At 46.4% G+C, this 21,291-nt stretch overlaps 1 protein-coding gene and 1 long non-coding RNA gene across 4 annotated transcripts in view; one reads left to right on the top strand and one right to left on the bottom strand.

Annotated features, from left to right (window-relative positions):
- The window catches only part of Cmc2 (COX assembly mitochondrial protein 2), a 55,638-nt gene extending 51,017 nt beyond the window's left edge, over positions 1–4,621 (top strand). For 2 of the 3 annotated variants that reach the window (XM_006531282.3, XM_011248485.2), the window contains exon 4: positions 3,447–4,606. In XM_006531282.3, the coding sequence (XP_006531345.1) occupies positions 3,447–3,533 (87 nt within the window). In that variant the 3' untranslated portion in view covers positions 3,534–4,606. Of the gene's footprint in view, positions 1–3,446 lie in introns of all 3 variants that reach the window. The other variant, NM_026844.3, reaches the window with a different exon arrangement.
- A 1,738-nt stretch (positions 4,622–6,359) lies between these two features.
- Positions 6,360–19,679, bottom strand: Gm51553. The gene is made up of 3 exons (XR_003947463.1): positions 19,401–19,679; positions 6,952–7,528; positions 6,360–6,432 (listed from the first exon to the last, which is right to left on the bottom strand). It is a non-coding gene; the product is annotated as a predicted gene, 51553 (long non-coding RNA).
- Positions 19,680–21,291: the final 1,612 nt, after the last annotated feature.

Genomic DNA, 21,291 nt, shown 5'->3' with positions numbered 1-21,291 from the left:
GGGTATGACCCATTTTTAAATAGCCCAGTCTGAGTTTTAAACTCTCGATTCTCCCATCTCAGCTTGCTGAATAAAGAAAGGCATGTGCTGTCACCCCCAGGGGCTGTATCCAGGGTGATTGTCTTTGTGATAACAAATGTATGTATATGTTAGGATGATTCCTGAAAAGTGTTTTTCCATCACGTTCAGGGGCTGGCTTGTGTGGCCACTAAACCTAGTGCTTCGTGATATGCTTGCAGAAAACAAATCTTGGGCTACATTTTTTGTTTCCATATATTCAATTTTATAGATTTTTGCTTATGTTTAGATGTATTGTCCCTGTGTAGTTGAGTAATTTTGCCATTGTTTTGATGACTAAAACCTCCCGTGAACTCTTCTTCCCAGATGGTCCTGAATGTTGTTAGTGACTCGTCAGTCGGTGGTCATAGCAACTTCTTGTCCGTATTTGTTTTCCTAAGATTTCCTGTTTCCTTCTGTCTCAGTTAGGGTTTCCACCGCTGTGATGAAACGCCATGACAGAGCGATTTGGGGAGGAGAGGGTTTATTCGGCTTCCACTTCCACATCACAGTTCATCAGTGAAAGAAGTCAGGACAGGAGCTGAATTCAGGCAGGAACCTGGAGGCAGGGTCTGATGCAGAGGCCGTGGAGAAGTGCTGCTTGCTGGCTCTCTTGGCCTTCTTTCTTATAGAAACCAAAGGCCACCAGCCCAGGGATAGCACTACCCATAATGGGCTGGGCCCACCACCTCTAATCACTAATTGAGAAATTTTTTGCAGGCTCGTCTGTATCTGATCTCATAGAGATTTTCTCAATTGAAGCTCCTTTCTCTCTGATAACTCTAGCTAGTGTCAAGTTGACATAAAGCTAGCCAGGACACCTCCCCATGTTTAATGTTGCTTCGTTTCTGCAGCTTATGAAGGCTCCCCCTGATTTCTCCACTGCCAGGTCTGGCCTGCTCTTTTTTACATTTCCTGTTCTTTTGGTTTTGGTTTTAGTTTTGGTTTTGGTTTTGATTTTGGCATTTATTTATTTATTTATTTTGGTAGTTTGGGTATTTTTTTTCCAAGACAGGGTTTCTCTGTGTCGCCCTGGCTGTCCTAGAACTTGCTCTGTAGACCAGGCTGGCCTCTAAGTCAGATCCCCCTGACCCTGCCTCCCATGTATGCATGTGTGTGGTGTGTGCACACACGTGGACGTGCTGCCTCCCATGTGTGTATGTGTGTGGTGTGTGCACACACGTGGACGTGCTGCCTCCCATGTATGTATGTGTGTGGTGTGTGCACACGCGTGGACGTGCTGCAGGTGGTGGATTCCCTGGGGCTGGAACTGTGCCTCACATGGGTGCTGGGGACTGATATTGGGTCCTCTGCAAGAGCCGTACAGGCTCCGTACCATGTGTGAGCCATCCTCAGCCCCAGTGTGTTGGAATATTGCTCGCCACTTTAAGGGGTCTACTTGTGTCTGCCCCTCTCTGCTGCCTTCTTCTTTGCAGGAACTGCCCTTGCACGTCCTGTGTCCAGTCCCTTCATCGTGGAGTTAGCTGTCCTCTAGTGTGTGCTGTTAGATGATGTCTTTGTCAGTGACTTCACCGTCAATCTTTCCCTTGTGTTCAAGGCCATCTCGACTTCCTCTGTCAGCACAGACTCCGCTCAGTGTGCTCTATGATTCATTCTCATGCCTGCCACACATCACCTTTGACCCTTCCTCTGTGGTTGTCATGGACCATCCAGGGTCAGCTCTTCCTCCCTAGAGCACATCTCTCTCTGTATTCTGGATCAGTGCTTCATATTGTTTCTCCCAGGTAGTCCTTTTGCTCTGTTTGGTCTTTGAGACAGGGTCTCACATGGCCCCCACCATGGCCTCCTGCATCCTCCACAGATTTGTTTGAAAAGCCCCTGTGCCTGTCCTTCCTCACCTCGTCCCTGGTGTTGGTTTTGCTTTGTTTATTGTTTTGTTTTTGCTGTGTAGCCCAGGTTATCCTAGGACTCACAGCCCTCTCTACTCAGCCAGAATTAACAATGTGATCTACCATACCCAGGCTGGAGTAGTCTTTTGATGAAGAAAAACAGGAAACTGTTATTTAAGGCCTGAGAACATGGCTCATCTGGTGAGGATGCTTGAGGCCAAGTGGACCACCTGAGCTCCGTCCCTGGGACACACATGGTGGAGGAGAGAAGTCCTAAAACACATAGACATAAAACGAATGTGTCTATGTATGTACTTGACACAGGGTCTCACTGCGCAGCTCTGGCTGACTTAGAATTCACTCTGTAGACCAGGCTGGCCTCTAACTCACAGTGACCCACATGCTTCTGCCTTTCAAGGCTGGTGTGTGCCACTACGTCTGACAATAAATGTCAATTTTAAAAACTGCCATTCAAAGGTTTATACAGCCCCTCAATCAAACCCTTAGTTTGAAATTGTATTGATTGAAACTCCGGAACGATTATGTGGCCTGGCTCTTTCTGTTTGTGTCCCAGATGAACAGAGGAGTTCAGAAGTTGAAAATCTACATATTTTTTTCTTAGAAGTTGGGGAGGGATTCCAGTCAGGTCCAGTTGGATGCTACTAAATGTTCTGTTTCTGTGTTCGTTCTTTCCGTGTCTATGGCCCCTAAAAGATGTTCCGTTGTTCTCATATGGTCACCTTTTAATTTACTCTCCATCTTGTCCCCTCCCTAGAGAAGAATAATTTATTTTTAAAATATGTCCATATTTATCTATTGATGATATGTGTATTAAGACATTCTGTTTTGAATATAGGTTAATAAGCATTTGAGAAAATCTAAGTGCTCTTTCAACGGGGGTGGTAGGGGGAGGGTTATGACAAAGGGCTGTGTACTCTTGATAATGTTAGAGAAACACATGAGGAGTGGGCTCCCTCATCCATCTGTCAGCCACTGGCTTGAGTAGTTTGTTCAATTCTTGTTCTGAACTTTTAATAAAGGTGTTGCTATTAAAGTGGCCTGCAAGACAAGCCAATTTGCAGGGTCAGAAGAAAGGGGCCAAGCCCTCTAAACAATTGGAGAAACCAGTAACATTTGGGCTAGAAACGAGGGAAAGAGGGCCACCATTGGTCATCAGGTACCTGAAGGTTAAAGCAAGAATAATAGAAGGCAGGAGGGGTATTTACTGGTATTCGGTTCACTGCCACAACTTTGGATAAGCAGATCCACCCAGCAGCTGAACAGGCTGCTCTCAAGGTAGATTAGACAGAGGAGCTGCTGGGGACAGGGACAGAATGCATCTGTCCAAACACCCCCTGTCCTCTTTGGGAGGAGCTCAATGCGGCTGTTGACAAGTGTGTTGAATAAGCAAGCGCCACATGTTCCTCGGGATCCTGCCTCTGATCTCAGTGAGCGAAAGAGCAGAGTGTCCGTGAGTGCATTGTAGCTTAGCTGATCCAGTGTTGTGTGACCTGTTGTCTCTTCTCTCCGTTCTTCCAGTACTCAGAGAGGAGGACCAGGAGCAGGGAGCACGGCGCCGCCATGCGACGGAGGCTTTCTGACCCTCCAGAGGAAGCTGGGAGATAGGCTCACTGGCGCCTCGGCTGGGAGACCTGAAGGTGGCTGGTGGCCGAAGAATATCCTTTCTTATTTGCCTCTAGGACTCTTTGTATGAAAAGTGCTCTGAAGAACGGAACCATAGGGAATCAGGAGAATGGCTTCTCAGTACCTGCTGAACTTGAGTGCCACGCGCTGTGCCAGGGAGAGTTTCCTCTGCTGCTGCCCTGAATCTGCATCCACCCAGTCCTGACTCGCCTCCTGCAATAAAGTCACTGGACAGCGTGGGCCTCCCTTTCTTTAACCTCTTCGGGGCTGGAGCGGAAGTGGCGCCTGTGGGTTCCTCTGTCTGAGAACATGGCGGTTGAAGGTTGTGCAGTGAAGACACAAACCAACGTGGGAATTCCAGGGCCCTTCCAGCAGAGCCAACCATACCAAAGTTCCCTGTTTTATTGTTTTAAAGAGCCATTTTCTGAAAGGTCAGATAGTGCTAGTTAGCTTTCAAATTATGGATGGAAATTATTTGAAAAAAAAAAAAAAAAGAAGAACCTGTAAGTGACCACGTACGTGTTCCCTACCATTCTTTAAATAACACAGCACAGCTATCACTTTACAGTCCATCTGTTAGGCATTATCTAAGCTAGAGCTAGTGTGGCCATGGGTGGAAGTGTGTAGGTTTTATGCAAATATTTTGCTTTTAAGATTTGAGGATAGAGGGTTCTAGAAGCAGCACTGCCTGACCCTCTGGAGTGATGACTAATGACGTGGGTAAGATCGCATCCAGCTAGGGTCCCATCGTTTGGTTAAATACCACGGGTACCAGTTAACTCCTGGGCTCTAACCTAGAGGTCCAGTGTTCTTCTTGTGTTCACACACGTACACACACACACACCCCATCCCCACCTCACAAATACTACTCCCCATGGTTTCTGAGACCTGTGACAGTTAGAAACCCAGCAGCTTCAGCCGGAGCCACATCAGGGTGTCTCGGGCCTTCTCAGGAGCCACAAGACAGACGAAGCTATAAGCTTCTCGTAGTGTTTGGTGTATATAATGTATGTATGAGACCCCATTGGTGTTTAATAAATGATTTTCCTATTGCAGGAGAAGCTAATCAATTCAGTTTGCAGAGTGGCTTAACAGGATAACGGCTGATGAAAGGGGCGGAGCCAGAACCAGAATTCTTGAAGTCCCTTCTGTGTCGGTCACTGCGAATACATTTTATACAGTCTATCAAAACAAGAAATTTTACTAGTAGAATCTTGTAGCAAACCAATAAACTGGCTTAACCATAGTCAACTATCATCACAAAAGCCCCGTGATCAGGGTGGTTTTAAAGAAAACACACAAGAGAACTTGTGCCCCGGGCTCATGGAATCATTACAGGAAGGCTATGTGGTGAAGGTGACTTTTGGCAAGGTAAACTGGGACACCACCATGACACCAGCAGGGCATCAGTGTCACTGGGGGATGGGCCTAATGGTGAAGAAGGAAGGTCCTAGAAAGCTCTGAATTCTATGTTTGTCTGCAGGAACTTGCGGAGAGAGTTGCAAGAGTGAGCTGTTTCAGTTTGTGTCTTAAAGAGATTTTTTTATTATTATTATAGTTTCAGGGACAAAAATAAAAAATAAAAAATCCTCTTGCTCACGGCAGCCAGAACAGCAAGAGAGAGTCCAGTGGTGCTAATCAGGGGGCAGCTGGCCTGGCCTGCTCCCAGGATCTGCTCGGTTACAGGAAATGCACGTCAGAGGAGTGCTGGTGATTGGAGCTGACAGAACTTGCAGTTAGCACTAACTGTAACACCTGCTCACAGCCTCAGGGGTATCCCGGCTGCTCTCTCTCAGTCCTAAAAGGCTCCTTGGGCAAGACATCTTGTTGAAGGCTGAGGCATGCTAAGTGGGTTGAAGTCTTCTTAGACCTGCCTGGGTTTGTGTGGCACAGGAGCAAGGGCTCAGAGGCCCCTAGTCCTAAACCTAACTTTTCATGATTTAGATTAGCAGCTCCAGGTCCGGGTAAGTCCTACATGTGACCATGGGCTATCTCTAAGTTCATAAATTATGCCACTTCAGCCTCAGGCTCAACTCTAATGTTGGTGAGGGCTTTGGTTTTTGAGGGGCGAGGCATATGCATGTGTGTATACACCTCGTGTGAAGCTACACGTACATATGTGTGTTTACGTATATAGAGACCAGATGTTGGCAGACTCCAAAGCACCTTAAGCCTGGGTGCTACATCATGAGTAGAGAGAAGCAGGAGGGAGCTTTCTGTGTGTGCGTGCATGTGCCCAGTGTCTTGGACATGATAGGCAAGTGCTATGACCCACCCCGTTCCCTCTCAGGCTGAGTTAACATTCTTCCTCCCTAATGGGGTTTGTCATCAGGAACAGTTTGGTCAGGGTTCTGTTTGTTTTGTCTTGTTTCCCTTCTGATCCCTCAGCGAGTTGGAGCCACTTTGCCAATCCGAATTTATTGTTGTCGTCATCGTAGTATTAGTATTGAGGTTCTGCAGAGGGGTTGAGTCCTATGCAGGACGACTCTGCTCTCGTCAGGGTTCCATCTGGGCTGTCTGCGGTGCTGCCCCGGGGAACCCTTTAACAGCCCATCAAGCCATGGATAAGGTCTTCCAGCCATTCTCAATCCCTGTGAAGTAAAGGACTCAAGGCCCTGGCAGCATGGGTTCCATCAGTCTTGGAGCTTGAGGAGGAGAAAATACCATAGGGTTGAGCAGTGTGAACAAGGCCAGGTGAGACAAAGGGAGGGGGTGGAGCCATGCTGCCCGGGTCTTGGGAACCAGAGCATGCAACATAGATGTTACTTATTACACACTATTGTGTGGAATGCGTTTCACCTTGACCTTCCTTAGACTCTTCTCTTTATGCCTTCTGGGAAAGCATGGTGAGAGCTGAAGGAACTCAAGCCAGTGACAGTGCCTGCCGAAAAGAGTTACAGTAAGGCTTCACTGACGTGTAGAAGAGCAACATTGTTGTGTCAACGTTGTTGTTCTTGTAACTGCATACAAAGTAGGGTGTGGGAAACAGTCCCCCTCCATGTCGGTGGTGTACACTATACCACTTGGGTATATTGGACAGGAACCCACTGATGGGGGAACCCACTCTGTTCTCGTTTGCTTTCTATTGCTTTGACAAAGCACCAATGTAACTTAGGGAAGAGAGACTTCATTTCACCTTGCAGGCACAGTGTATCACGCAGGAAAGTCAGGACAGTAACCTGGAGGCAGGAACCGAAGCAGAAGCCATGGAGTAACGCTGCTGCTCACTGTCTGTCCTCCTCATGGCTTTCTCAACCTGCTTTCTTATACAACTCAGTAAGTACTCCCTGCCCAAGTGGGGACAGCACCCATCCTGGATCGTTCCCACATCAATCCTGAACCAAGAAAATGCGCCACAGATTTGCCTATAGGTATTTTCTCAGCTGAGGTTCCATCTTACCAAATGTGGTTTGAATGAGTTGTCCCCCATGTTCTTGGGCATTTGAATATGTGGTCTGCAGTTGGTGGTGCTCTTGGGGGCCTCTTTAGGAGGTGTGGCCTCGGTGAAGGAGGTGTGGCCTCGGTGAAGGAGGTGTGGCCTCGGTGGAGGAGGTATGTCGTGGCAGAGGTGAACTTTGACGTCTCAAAAGCTCATGCCTCGTTTGCACTCCTTGTGGGTACTGACCCTCTGAAACGAAACCCCAAATAAACCCTTCTATAAGTTGCTCTGGTCATGGCGTTTTATCACAGCAATGAATACATCCATTACTCAAACTTCGGTCAAGTCGAACACCCCACATACCCCAACCTAACCTTCTTCCCCAGCTCCTTGACTCCCTCCATCCACAATCACACCACCTCTGGCTTATACCATATCTGTACTTCCCCGATTTTCTTCAGCATCATGTAGATGAAATCGGAGTCTCCATGTTACTCTACGTAGAATTAACAAGAGCTGGTTTTTTTCTCTCTTGGTGGGAAAGGAGCAGATCCGTCTTCTGGCCTTTGGGGAACAGTGCCTTTGGTACTGCCGGATGCTGCAGAGAAGGGAAGAGCGACAGGGAGGATGTGAGGGGGGCGACTCGTGACTGCAAGTACAACCCAAGTCAGCTTCCGGGGTTTAGCTGTCCTTCTTGGGAACTGCAGAAATGTTTGGTCTGCGGGATGCAATAGGTGAATAGATTGACTTTTCGACCTTCTGCCCCTTTCGGTCATAAGGTACAATCTCTTGGAAGTTGAAGGGCTCAGGCCAAGGCTTTCCTGAGAAATCTAATTTTGTTGAACATTGAACCCTGATGCTCTACTCATAAAAGATTTCCTAACTCTTATTGCAAGAAGCAGAAAGACTTTTATTTAAAAGTTAAGACAGAATGCCGAACTGTTTCCGACCTTTTGTAAATGAAGTTTAAAATCAGGTTAATCTCCCGAGGTTTTAGCTGAATGCACAGAGTTTTCCTGACAAATCTTGGCATGAACCAAATAAACTGTGCCTCTGACTTGCCTGCTAGACTGTTCATTTTGTACTTTACAAAGATAGACAAAACATGTCTCACAGGTATGAAGGCACTGCCTTTTCTGCCACAGCCTGAAACAAGTTAGGGTCTGTTGAATGGCCCATTTTCCCTCCCTCCCTCCCTCCCTCCCTCCCTCCCTCCCTCCCTCCCTCCCTCCCTCCCTCCCTCCCTCCCTCTCTCCCTCCCTCCCTCCCTTCTTTCATTTATATCACATACCCCCCTTCTTCATTTTCTGGTGCTGGGGACAGAGAATGAATTCAAGGCGTTGTGCTTGCTACCACCGAGCTAAGTCTCCAATCCCTTAGTTTAGATTTGCCCCAGTGCTTCCTCAATCCGTAGCTTGCTACTCCCTGAGAGAGTTCACTGAAGGCACTGAGGACCCGTGGGAAGAGATGTGACAATGCTGTGATGGTTTGAATAAGATAGATCTCATAGGAATTTACATTCTTCGACTTCAGCTGCTGCTGGTGGTGGAGAGCGTCAGAAGTTGTGGCCATGTTGGAACAAGTTGGACACTGGAGATCGGCTTTGGGAGTGTCAAGGACTCCTGCCATTTCTTATTTGTGCTCTGCTTCACGCTTATGATGTAAAATGTGAGCCCTTGGCTCGCTGCTCCAGCTGCCATGCCTGCTGCTTGCTCCCTCTGCTCTGCCAAAGTGGACTTTAATACTCGAAAACTATAAGCCCAAATAAGCCTTCTTCTATAAGTGGTGTTTTTATCACAGTGCTATGAAAGAAACTAATACTGATGCTTGGTCGTCCCCATCACCTGTCTCACTGTATTGAGGATGGAGATAAACTGTGGTCTGCTGGCCAGGGCTTCTTCTTCTGCTGGACAGTTGGTACATGGGGAGATGGGAGACTAAACAGGAGGGTGCTAGTAGACAAGAGCGAGGGGGTGAGTGGGCTAGTCGTGGAAATTAGCTCAGTGTGTCTTTCCTTTCTGAATCAGCAAGAGAGGAGGAAATGCTACCCCTTGCAATAGACCTTTTTATATGAATATTGCCCTTTAAAGATGAAACGCTTTGTTTTTAGGGAGATATGAATTAATGGATGAATGAATGAATGAATCCATCCATCAATCCATCCATCCATCCATCTAATCTAATCTACCTAATATGTATGTAAAAGGAGATTTATTAGAGTGGCTTACAAGCTGTAGCCCAGATAGTCCAACGATGTCTGTCTACCAACAGAAAGCCTAAGAATCCAGTAGTTGTTCAGTCCACAATAGTGGATGTCTCCACTAGTCTTCAATATATGCCAGTTTCCCAAATAAAAGTAGGCTTTAGCCCGGGATGGTGGCACACACCTTTAATCCTAGTACCCGGGAGGCAGAGGCAGTCGGATCTCTGTGAATTTGAGGCCAGCTTGGTCTACAGAGCGAGTTCCAGGTCAGCTATGGCTACACAGAGAAACCCTTGTCTCGGGAGGAAAAAAAAAATGGTTCTAATGCCAGTGAAGGAATAGACTTGCCGGAAAGAGCAAGGGCAAGCACCAGGCAAAGAGGAAAAGCTTCCTTCTTCTATGTCCTTTATATATGCTGCTACCAGAAGGTGTGTTGCAGATTTAAACACATTGAATGTGATAGCAAAAGTCTTCCTAGAGATCCAAAACCATTCTGAAGTTCTCGGGCCATCATCTCTCACCTGCGGAAAGCAGAGAACCGAGAGGTAGAGCCGTACAGACTTCCATACACAAAGTGTAGGCCTTGGGGCTGAAGAGATGGCTCGGTGGCTAAGAGGGCTCGCTGTTCCACCACGAGGACCTGACTCTGGATCCCAGCATCCATGCTGACTCACAAATGCCTGTAACCCAATGGATCCAATGCCCTCTTCTGGTCTTTGTATGAACTTGTGCCACTAAATATATATATATATATGTTTTTAAATAAAGGTGCTTGCTTTAGATAGACCATTTCAGTGGATACCCATGTATACCCCTGTCCCTCGACTGTTGGTCTGTTCTGTTAGACTTACAAGCAATATTCCAAAAATATGGAAAGATGATAAAGCAGATCAGAACATCACCGTAGGGACCATCTAAGATGCTATGTTGGCCTTATCTGCCGAAATTGTAGTTTACTCCCTTTTGCAGATAATTTGGTATGACTGGGATATTTGAAGTTGAGATGAACTCTAGACTGGAAAGCTCTGTGGCAGGCTGCCTGCCAGTCTTCTCTGTTCATAGAGAAGGTGAACCTGTAACTTGCCATGCTTGCCACACTGATGCTGAGCAGGACTTAAGTTGTTTAAAAAGGTTTATGTATGAGTATATTTCTGTGAGCGTGTCCTGTCACGTGATGCAAATGCTCATGGAAGGAGGAAGAGGGCGTCATCAGATCCCCAGGAACGGGAGCTGTAGGCACTGTGAGTCCTCTGATGCAGGTGCTAGGAGCCGAGTGAAGTGCTACTGTGGTGAAGAGACACCATAACCAAGGCAAGCATTTAATTGGGGCTTGCTTACAGTTTAAGAAGCTTAGTCCATTATCACCAGGCAAGCCAGGCATGTTGCTGGAGATGTAGTTGAGAGCAACATCCTGATATGGAAGAGAGAGAGAGAGAGAGAGAGAGAGAGAGAGAAATGCACCTGGACCTTGCATGTGATTTTTGACCCCTCAAAGTCCACTCCCAGTGACACACTTTCCTGAACAAAACCACACCTCCTCTCAAATAGTGCTACTCCCTGGTGACTAAGTACTCAAATGTCTGAGTCTATGGGAGCCATTCTTAGTCAAACCACCACAAGCAGCAAGTAGTCCTCCTCCTCCTCTTCCTCCTCCTCCTCTTTGGTTTTTCGAGATAGGGTTTCTCTGTGTAGGCCTGGCTGTCCTGGAACTCACTCTGTAGACCAGGCTGGCCTTGAACTCAGAAATCTGCCTGCCTCTGCCTCCCAAGTGCTGGGATTAAAGGCGTGCGCCACCACTGCCTGGCTCAAGTCTTCTTTTTTTTTTTTTTTTTTTTTTTAAAGATTTATTTATTTATTATATGTTAAGTACACTGCAGCTGTCTTCAGACACTTTTTTTTTCTTCTCGCTCTGGCCCCATTGCCTTGCTGTAGCTCTCTTCAGAAATCCCAGAAGAGGGTATCAGATCTCATTACGGATGGTTGTAAGCCATCATGTGGTTGCTGGGATTTGAACTCACGACCTTCAGAAGACCAGTCGGGGCTCTTAACCACTGAGCCATCTCTCCAGCCCCATCAAGTCTTCTTAATATCTGGGTCAAAGTCTTAATAGACAGAGGAATGAAATATTGAATGAACCTGGAGAACCTTACAATTCTTTTACTCTCCTATAGATTACTGGATAGGCACATTTTGGGGTATTTTACAGTCAAAGTGAGAAGGGCTCCCTTTGTGCGCTTCTAGGGGAGTAAGGAAACAACGGTGCGATCGTTCAGCCAGGCACTGAGGCACATGCTTGGGATGCACAGTGTGCAGGCAAGAGGACCAAGAGTTGGAGATCACCCTGCACTGTCTGGCGGGTTTGTAGTGAGACTGCATCAAACAAAAAACCCTAAGCAGCACATTTACACAGAAGCGTAGTACAGCCTGGTGTGGTGGCACACGCCTTTAATCCCAGCCCTTGGGAGGCAGAGGCAGGCAGATTTCTGAGTTCCAGGACAGCCAGGGCTACACAGAGAAACCCTGGCTCGAAAAAGCCAAAAAAAAAAAAAAAAAAAAAGGAAGTGTAGTGCAAAGGCGTAAAAGGAACGCCCGGCCCTTTTCTGTGTTGTGTGCTCCTGTGCGGGTTTGGTTATATAGTAGTAGCAACTATGTAAAAAATAAATAAATTGCCTAGTTTTGAAAGTAAGTAACCATTAACCACAGAGGATTATTTGGTGTTCAAACAGTCTCGACTACCCATCCCTAGGAGATACATTCTAGGAGATAGAAAGCCATTCTGAGAGCAAAAAGCCAGCAAAATCTGAGATTATTCGCTTATAGTAATGATCCTGCTAGCACTAGAGAGACAGCTCAGCCACAAAGAACAAGCACTGTTCTTGCTGAGGACCGGACTTTGGTTCCCAGCATCCATGCCAGGCAGCTCAGTCCCCTCTACCTCCTGTTCCGGGGGGTCTGGATCCCCTGGGGACCCAGAGATCCAGGCTCTGTATGCATCTGTATGTGCATGGCATATCTACACAGTGACACACACAATTAATAAAATCTAAAAAAAAAAAATGGAGCTCTCGGCTTTTTGGATATTTTTATTTTATATCACTTCTATAAAACATTTGAGAAAATAATGACCATGGTAGTATATGGTAGTATCAGTAGAAACCAGGGTTTCCAGTCAAATACAAAACAAAGAACAAGAATCAAACCCAAGTCAGAACACTGTAATCATCCATTTGAATTGGAAATAGGACTTTGGATTGCTGATTTTTCTCTTCCTAAAACACACTTTTCCCCGTTCAGCCCACTAAAGTGCTGTGTGCAGTCCCAAGAGCAGTGATTACCACCTTCAGACCTCAATTGATGCTTTGCAAAGGTCTGTCCCTAGAAGACACCAGGCCTCCGGAGAAGGCTAGTCCAGCTCCTGGGCAGCAACATCTGGTTATCTTGTACCAGAAAATGAGGACCCTGTTAAAGACTACTGAGGTCACACCAGACATAGCACCCCCTCACTATGGACAGACAATCGTGAGCTCCCAACAATAACAGACATGAGACTTGAATACATTGAATAAATATCCTTGAGCTGCGGAAATACTTTAAAAGGCAGTGACATCACAGGGGGCTGTGAGAGCACCCAGCTCATTACTCGGAAGGGAAAGAAAGAGTTATACTGATTTTACTAGATAAGCCATATTCAAAAGAAAAAAAAAATCCTTGATATTGGAAATTGAACCCAGGGCCTCAAGCAGGCTAGGCTAGTACTTTTCCACTGAGCTCCAGCCCGCAAAAGGAAAGTTGTTTTATATGTTTCTTGGGCTATAATTCTGCACATGCCATAAAACACACCCATTTAATGTAATGGTTTTGCTATATTCATGAAGTGTTGCCCTGCAAACTAAGATCAAAATACGACATTATGGGAAAGCCCTGAGCTCAGTGCAGAATGTCAGACTCTGTTCAATGATGAGGCTTCCTCTTCTCAACCCGGGGATCCCAGGCCCCACACCTCTACCTGTGGAATGTCACTTATTCTTGGTTAGGCTACAGGGTCAGCTTCCTTTCTTCCAGTAAGAGCCTGTTCTGTAAACACCTGAGACTCCTGGAATGTCTTCCCGGGCTAATGAGGCACCGCAGTATGTTAGCCTTCAGCCAATGACCTTTGCCCACCCTGGATACTCCTACCCCCTCCCCAAACAGTATATAATCCTTGATTCACCCCAAATAAAGTTGACCTGTCTCCCCAAAGCTGATCCCAGAATAACATAATTTCCCTTCATACTCATGGGCTATCTGAAACCCTGTTTATTGACTCTGTTCCCTTTGTCCCTGTGGGCCAGTGGCTAAGGACCCAGGGAGAAGGGAGACTCATGATAAAGCTATTATGAGCATTTACCATATCCCACTTCTAGAATATTGCCGTCCTTAGAAGATGCTCTGAACCTGTAAGTAGTTCTTCTCCATTCTCCACCTCTCTAGTCACAGCATCCACTAATCTCTGCTCTGGCTGTGGGTTTCCTTTTCCAGGCCCTTAAATTAAAAAAATGCAAATAATATATATTCCTTTGTGAGGTTTTTCAGCTAGCCCAACCTTCTCAAGGTTCATCCATGTGCGATTGGCTCTTCATTCTGTTTATATTGCTGAATAGTGTCAGAGCTCTTTCTTGAAGACTCTCAGTTATAAACATAGAACAACTGATAAAAAAGTACTACTTTGCAGCGCCTTAGGACAGTAACAAGACCAGTGACGTTTAAAACCGGTGTGATTGGAACCGTTAGGTCAAAGAGAAATATTAGTGGATAAATGGAAAATGAGCGCATCAGACCAGCGAATCCTAAGCACGTGGATCAGTCCTGTGTTCCGTACGTCACCGACGACGGAGAGGTGAGCTGTGTGCATTCTGTGCCTCCTTTTAAAGGATGAATTGCCCGCCATAGTTCCCAAAATCGGATCAGCTTCTGTCTGGGTTTAGTTTCCCACTTAGGAATTCAGGAGCTGGGGGCAGCAGGCTCTGCAGCTGCCACAGGAGTCACCGTGCAGTAAGTGCTATATAGTAAAGATATGGTATAGGACAGAGGGGGTGAGGCTTGGCTTAGACGACCAAGCCAGCTCAGTCAGTCAACCGGTTCTCAAGGGAGGGAGGGAGGGAGGATTGAAAAGAAAAAAAAAAAAAACCAAACAATTAGACAAAATGATAGCCCGACTCCATCAGAGCTGAGGCTGACACAGCTCTGTCTCTCCAGCCTGCTTTTTTTTTTTTTTTTTGGTTTTTTGAGACAGGGTTTCTCTGTATAGCCCTGGCTGTCCTGGAACTCACTTTGTAGACCAGGCTGGCCTCGAACCCAGAAATCCGCCTGCCTCTGCCTCCCAAGTGCTGGGATTAAAGGTGTGCGCCACCACGCCCGGCTACAGCCTGCTTTTATATCATCCTAGGTGCATCCAAACACCATGGTCAGTTCTTAGATCAAAGACAAAGGAGTCAAGGGAAGTGGTAAACAAGGAGATCACACAAGACAGTATCAAGCAAAGCAGTAAGCAAAGCCCCACGGTCAGTGTTTCTGACATTCTTACCTGCGCCTACTTCCTTGTCCGAGCCCAATGACAAATGACAAATTCCTAGAAGTGGCACCAAAAGCTCTCAGCACTTAGATTAAAGGATGAGGGTGGGCCAGTGGAATGGATCACCAGGTAAAGGCACCCGCGCTGTGTAGGTCTGACACCTGAGTTTGGTCTCTAGGACCCACAGTGGAAAGAGAGACCTGATTCCTGAAGGTTGTCTCCTGACTCCCCTGAGGAGTACCCAAACTGATACACTAATAAAAAATTTATTTTTAATTAAAAAAATAACCAAATGCAATATGAATATGGGTTCTGGTAGAAAACAACTGACAAGAAAAAAAGCTTTTTTTTGAGACTGTTGGAAAAATCTGAGCGTGATAGAGTTTTGGGTGATGTTGCCTGTAGCTTTTCGTTATCCTGTCTTAGCTCCGGGAATGGGCCACCCTACCAACTACCACCCAGCTTCCCTTTGCCCACGGATAAAAGACACAGACACACAGTTTTTCATTTTCACTTTGCCTTCTAGGCACACTTGCTGGGTGCTACTATCTCCTGCCTGGAAAAGCCAGCCTTCATTACTACTCTTAGCTCTGCTCCTCCCACCTGCCCTAACTTTAGTTGGTCAGTTGAATCTAGTCCCTGCTAAACACCCCCTGTAGGAGCGGCCTATATGGCCATTCCATTTCAAATTTTTAGACTTTTCTTCATCAGTAGCACAGAGAACTCTCGGAAGTCCCACCTATCCTTTCCACCCAGCGTTTGGCCCATGACTTTCTTAACTGACAGATCAAGAACCAATTGGGGAACAGGACCTTAGCAATAGACCTGCCCCTACGGGGTGATGTTAAGCAATGGCTGTAATTGTGTTAGAGTGATAATGACTTTTCAGTTATGTTCAGTAAAATGGTCTCGTCACCGAAGATATACTAAAGTACTCATGGCGGTGTGTGTGTGTGTGTGTGTGTGTGTGTGTGTGTGTGTGTGTGTGTGTGTGTGTGATAGATGTGTGTGGTTCTGCAAATGAAGCTGGTAGAGAGGGATTAGAGGAAGCAAGGCTGGTCTCAAGGAGATGGCTCTTAATACTGAGAAGGCTTTCTTACACTTTTCTATAAGGAATGCTCGACATTTCCATGACAGTTTCTTTCTTTTTTTTTTTTTTTTAAATCTCAGCCAGGCGTGGTGGTGCATACATTTAATCCCTGCCTCGGGAGGCAGAGGCAGATGGATCTCTGAGGATGGCCAGGGCTACACAGAGAAACCCTGTCTCAGGGAAACCACCACCACCACCACCACCACCACCACCAACAACAACAACAACAACACCAACAAAATATCAAGAGACTGGAGTATTGGCTCAGTGGTTGAGAGCATCTGAAGTTCTTGCAGAGGACCTGGATCCAGTTTGCAGCACCTACGTGGCATTTTACAATTGCCTGCGACAGTACTATGGAATCAGATGCCCTCTTCTGGCCTCCATGGGCAGTGCACACACACAGTGCAATTACATACATGCACGCAAACACCCATATACATAAAAATAAAACAAACCTCTATCATCTGAGGTTTGTGAGGTCCACAAGCAATTTTATATAGAAATACAGCTTGTCAGAAGGATACACTTTTCTGAGAAGAATAAATTTTTAATCAAATTTCCCCCCTTTCTTAAATTGTTAAGATTTGTTTTCGTCTTTTTGACTCTGAAAAGTTCTGGGGTCTTTTGCTAAAGACAAAGACAGACATTCAAATACCTCCCCTCCCCCCTACACACACACCAAAGAAAACCAAAACAATTGTTAGCAATGAAAATGCCAGCATGGAAAATGAAGACGGTCAAATATGAACGTGTATTCCTACATGAAGACATAACTCAAAACTTCTTTGAAGATGTTTGTCCACTCCAGGGATCCATTTTTAAAAAATGGATCTAAATTTCTTATTTCTTTCTTTCTTTTTTTCTCCCAGATGTTCTTTTTGTTTTTTTCCAAATCTTAAATTGAGTGTACTTCTCTCTGTGTATGGTGTGTGTGTGTGTGTGTGTGTGTGTGTACACATGCCCATCCATCATGCTGCACATATGTCAATCAGAAGAGTCAGTTTTTTCATTCTGCCATGTAGTTCCTGGGGCATAACTACAGGTACTTAGGCTTGGCAGCGAGCACAATTTCAGACCGGGTCATCTCATTGGCCCTCAGATTTTCTTAAGGGGTAGGCTAGAGAGTTGGAAACAGATCTATATCCAGGTCTTAGCTCTCACCTATGAGCTAGCTAGTGTGATAGAAAACAAACGTAGACTCTGAACCCCAGTTTCTTCCACTGACACAGGAGTCACTAGTTAACAGCATCTGCTTCAGTGGCTCGTGATGAGAACGACGTCAATGGCAGTTCATGCGCGGCGAGGTTTAAATTGCTTAGCATAGTTTTTCTGGAAGCCAAAGTGTGTGTGTGCGCGCACACACAGACACACAGAGTGTACTGGAAGCACACACATGAGCCGTTGGCAGTTGTCACACGCCTTCCGTCTTCCCATAAACCCCAGCTAAGACACAGAACGGTTTTAGTGTGAGGAATTACTCCTCTGAAGGTAATGTGTGCAGACCGTTGAAGCAAGCACTGCCAGAGGTGTGCTCAAGACGGCCTGGGGCATGTGCCCTGTAAAGGAAAGTCACTGGTGTGAGACGCCATGCCTGTACAGTGTGTTCTGGTCCTGTGACATCTGTAACATCACCACAATTGTGGTTAGCCTTGAAACTACAGTTGGTTTTTTTTTTTTTTTTTTTTTTTTTTTTTTTTTTTTTAACTCTGAAGTGGATGTTAACGGTTGAAATGCATTCAGAGACTGTGTTCCCTAGAGGATCTGGGGATCCATTCTGGCTTCTTCCTATTCTGATGGTGGCTGGTGCTCCTTGGCTAACAGGACAGCCATCTGTGGTCATCTAGGATCTTGATTGGGTTCATTTTCTATACCAATTAAATCTCTGGAAAAAAGAATTTGGACACAGCAGGTACTAACAGACTTTATTATAAATGAAGTAGTGTTCATGTGAATGAGGGTGCATGCACACATACAACACATACGCACACACACATACACACTTGCAAAACAAAAGCGCACACAGAGAAAAATGTCCCCTACCCTCACCTACCCAGGGCAGAGAGGGTACCAAAATCCAAATCTCCTGGTGGGCGAGGAAGAAGCCAGAAGTTCACCATCTTCCTTACCTGTCTGTGCCCCTTTTCTTACCGGTCTGCCTGTTGGGGATCTGTATAGCAACTGGTCCCTCCGTGTCTGTGGCCTTTGCCTTAGCCAACTTTGACCTCTCTTGCACTCCATCTCTCATGTGAAGCCCTTGTGATGGTCCCCTTGGAGACAACCCATGGCCTCAGCATAAGATCCCGAGTTTATACCTACAGAGATCCTTTTCTTATTCCGTTTCAACAGATGGGTTCTGGGGACTGAATCTCTGAAGGCTCCTACCCAGCCTGCCACATCTGGTAATAGTACGTTCTCAAAAGTGGGCAGACAGTGACTGCTGTTGCTGCTTGTGTGGACCCTGCTGCCTGCTTGCCTGCTGGCTGGCCTGCCTACCAGGGAAAGCATTTACTTAGCATTCTGAATGGATGCTGAGAATTTGATCAGAGAGCATGAGAGAGAGAGAGAGCATGAGAGAGAGAGAGAGAGAGCATTAGAGAGAGAGAGAGAGATGTGAGTTGCTCCTCATCTCAGTCCTACTGTGAATTATCTTAATTTGTTTAATATCAGATCATTTTTCACTAAAAGGCCAACTTGTGAGTGTGTTCCAGGGCACACTCTAATAATATTTGACTTCACTCTCAACCTCCAGACTGAGTTGAAGGGTGCTGGGTTTGAGCCAGGAGAACCCGAACAACACAGCATGGGAACCAGACAAGGGCGCCTTTGCCCCCTCAGCTGGACAAGCGATTGTCTCTTAAGCAATGGACTCATCCATTTGCGAACCTAAAGACTCTGCCCAGCGTGGCCTGAGGAGAGCTCTGGTGTGCAATGGCAGCCTTTATTGTCACTTTGTCGAATCTAAGTGCAGCGGTTGGCAAGTGGGTTTGGTAAATATTGCTCCAAAGCATTCACGTTTCAATAGGAAACAGATGCCAGGCATCCCCATTAGTGGGGCTGTTCAGAGTCATCGGAACAAAAACACAAACCCACTCCTTGGTAGAGCAAGATGCCTAGGAAGGCCAGGGAGAGGGGGAGGGCAGTGGGAGGGGAAATGGGAATCTGTAAAACCTGCGCGCAGAGTTTGACATTGGGAAGACCTTCATTTTAGCAAAAGCGGCTAAAAAATGATCTATTTATCACCAGAGGGATACAGAAACACAGTTATAATGGGAAGCGTGAGTCACCACCCTCTTGTTCAACCAGGGAACCAAGTGACTTAGAGGCAGAATAAAGTTATTTCGTTTGTATCTCTTAAGAACATGATGTTCTCTGTCTGCTTGTGTCCTTGGGGTAAAAGGCCAAGTGTCAGTTCTGGTCTGAGGTGGCCACAGGCTTTATGACTTGCCGTTTGTCTGAGGCTCCTTTTCAATGTATTAACGACACTCATAATGTCCACTAAGGGCCGGGCACCAAGCACTGAGCTCTCTTTGACTTGGTTCATCCCCCTGTTACCCTTAAGAAAAGCGTAATTCTCTCCGTATTAGAGATGAGGAGGCTGAAGATTAGGAAGCTTGGCCACCTACCTGAAGTCAGTCTCAGCCCGTAGGTGTCATGAGCCGTGACGATGAGCTCAGCTGTCAATCACTTGCCTTATTGTCCTGTCGGGTGAGACTTGCCCCCTTCTCCTCCCCACCCCAGTTACAAACTGCGGTGGCAGAATCCGTCTGGCCACAGCACTGGGGATCAGCCTCAGGGGAACGGATCCAGGTGCAGAGCTGAGCTGTCGAGTGGCAGTGGGTATTTATGTGTTTCTAACTGCCTGCCTCTCTTCAACTCTTTCATAGTTCTAAGCGAGGCTTCAGGACAGAGTCCAGTAGCTTCCTAGGAAGAGAGAGCAGTATATTATCCACACACGTAAAGGGAGTTCCAGCTTGTTTCCTAACAAGATACTGTTTTCCCCTCCAGGTTCTTACTGATGTATTAACATCCCCATTTTACAGTGTGTGCGCAGCAGGTGCCCTAGTTCCCCGAGACAGTACATAGACGTCTATACTCCCTGTTGTTTCTTCAATAAATATCTATGGAATCTCTCCCTGCCAGGGTCCAGTCCAGGCCTGGAACCACAGCTCTGAAGACATCAGGCTATGTCCTTGGCCTTCCACCATTGCCAGGGTTCAGAAAGGTTATTGTCTAATTTCTTTCTTTTTTAAAAGATTTGTTTACTTATTGTTACACATATTTGACCTGCATACATGCCTGCAGGCCAGAAGAGGGCACCAGATCTCATTTCAGATGCTTATGAGCCACCATGTGGTTTCTGGAAATTGAACTCAGGACCTCTGGAAGAGCAGCAGTCAGTGTTCTTAACCACTGAGCCACCTCTCCAGTCCTATTGTCTAGTTTTTAAGCCAGGCAGCTCCTCCACTGTAGTCTATTCAATATTCGAGCTGGACACCACCCCCTAACCTGTCCACCCTCTATACCCCTTGAAAGTTCCCAAGCAAATGTTGCCACACATCTCTATGTCCTCCAGGGGGCACTACAGCCCTTCATTGAAAACCACAAAAGAGAGTTGGCCTTTTAACAGACTATGTGTGGGTGGAGTTTAACAGACTATGTGTGGGTGGAGTCAACATCGGGTTCTGTCTTGGGTAGGGTGGGTGTTGGTCTTTACTCTAGGGATTTGTCCCATGCCTAGGACAGTGTAAGAATGAGTTTGAAAAGAATTGGAGAGATGGCTCAGTGGCAAAGTGCTTGATGAAGAAGCATGAAGAGTTTAAATACCCAGCATTTTCATAAAAAGCTAGACGTGGGGGGCTGGAGAGACAGCTCAGCAGTTTAAAGCACTTGTTGCTCTCGAAGAGGACCCAGGTTCAATTCCCAGCATTCAGAAGGTGGCTCACAGCCATTTATAGCTCCGGTTCTGGGCTATCTGATGCCCTCTTTTGGCCTTCCTAACAGGTGATGTAAGGACCTTGAAGTGGGCACACACACCCCCCCCCTCCAGACCAAGTTCTCAGCACAAAAGAGATTGATTTGCTCCAGAGGGATGGGTATTAAGAGACAAAGACAGGAGATAGAAGATGAGGGAGAAGGGGAAGGGAACAAGGGAGGCAGAAGGGATATTTGCCCTGGATGGACAAAGAACTACCTCTGGATAGAGATGAGACAGACACGGCCCATAGGCGAATGGCAGTTTATAAAGATAAAAGAGGAAATCTTGTGTTAGGATGAGCTGTTAAATTTTAATTGGGCATGTTAATTAGGTGAGCCAAAGGGGGCTTTTGATTGCCGGACTTCAAAGCTGTGATAGCTGAACCTTGGTAATCAGCCTTAGGAGGAGGAAGTGGCCAAGGCAGAGGGGATATGGTAGAAGGGTAAAAGGCAGAACTTGCCATCAACATGTCTGCCGTGTTTGTCACACTTGGGCTGGTTAAAGCCCTTCAGTGACTATCCCAGAATGCCTGTGTGACC

This window comes from Mus musculus, chromosome 8 (assembly GCF_000001635.26).
Source record: "Mus musculus strain C57BL/6J chromosome 8, GRCm38.p6 C57BL/6J".
Taxonomy (NCBI): domain Eukaryota; kingdom Metazoa; phylum Chordata; class Mammalia; order Rodentia; family Muridae; genus Mus; species Mus musculus.
Note: the sequence above shows the minus strand (reverse complement) of the source record. Positions and strands in the feature narration are given on the sequence as shown.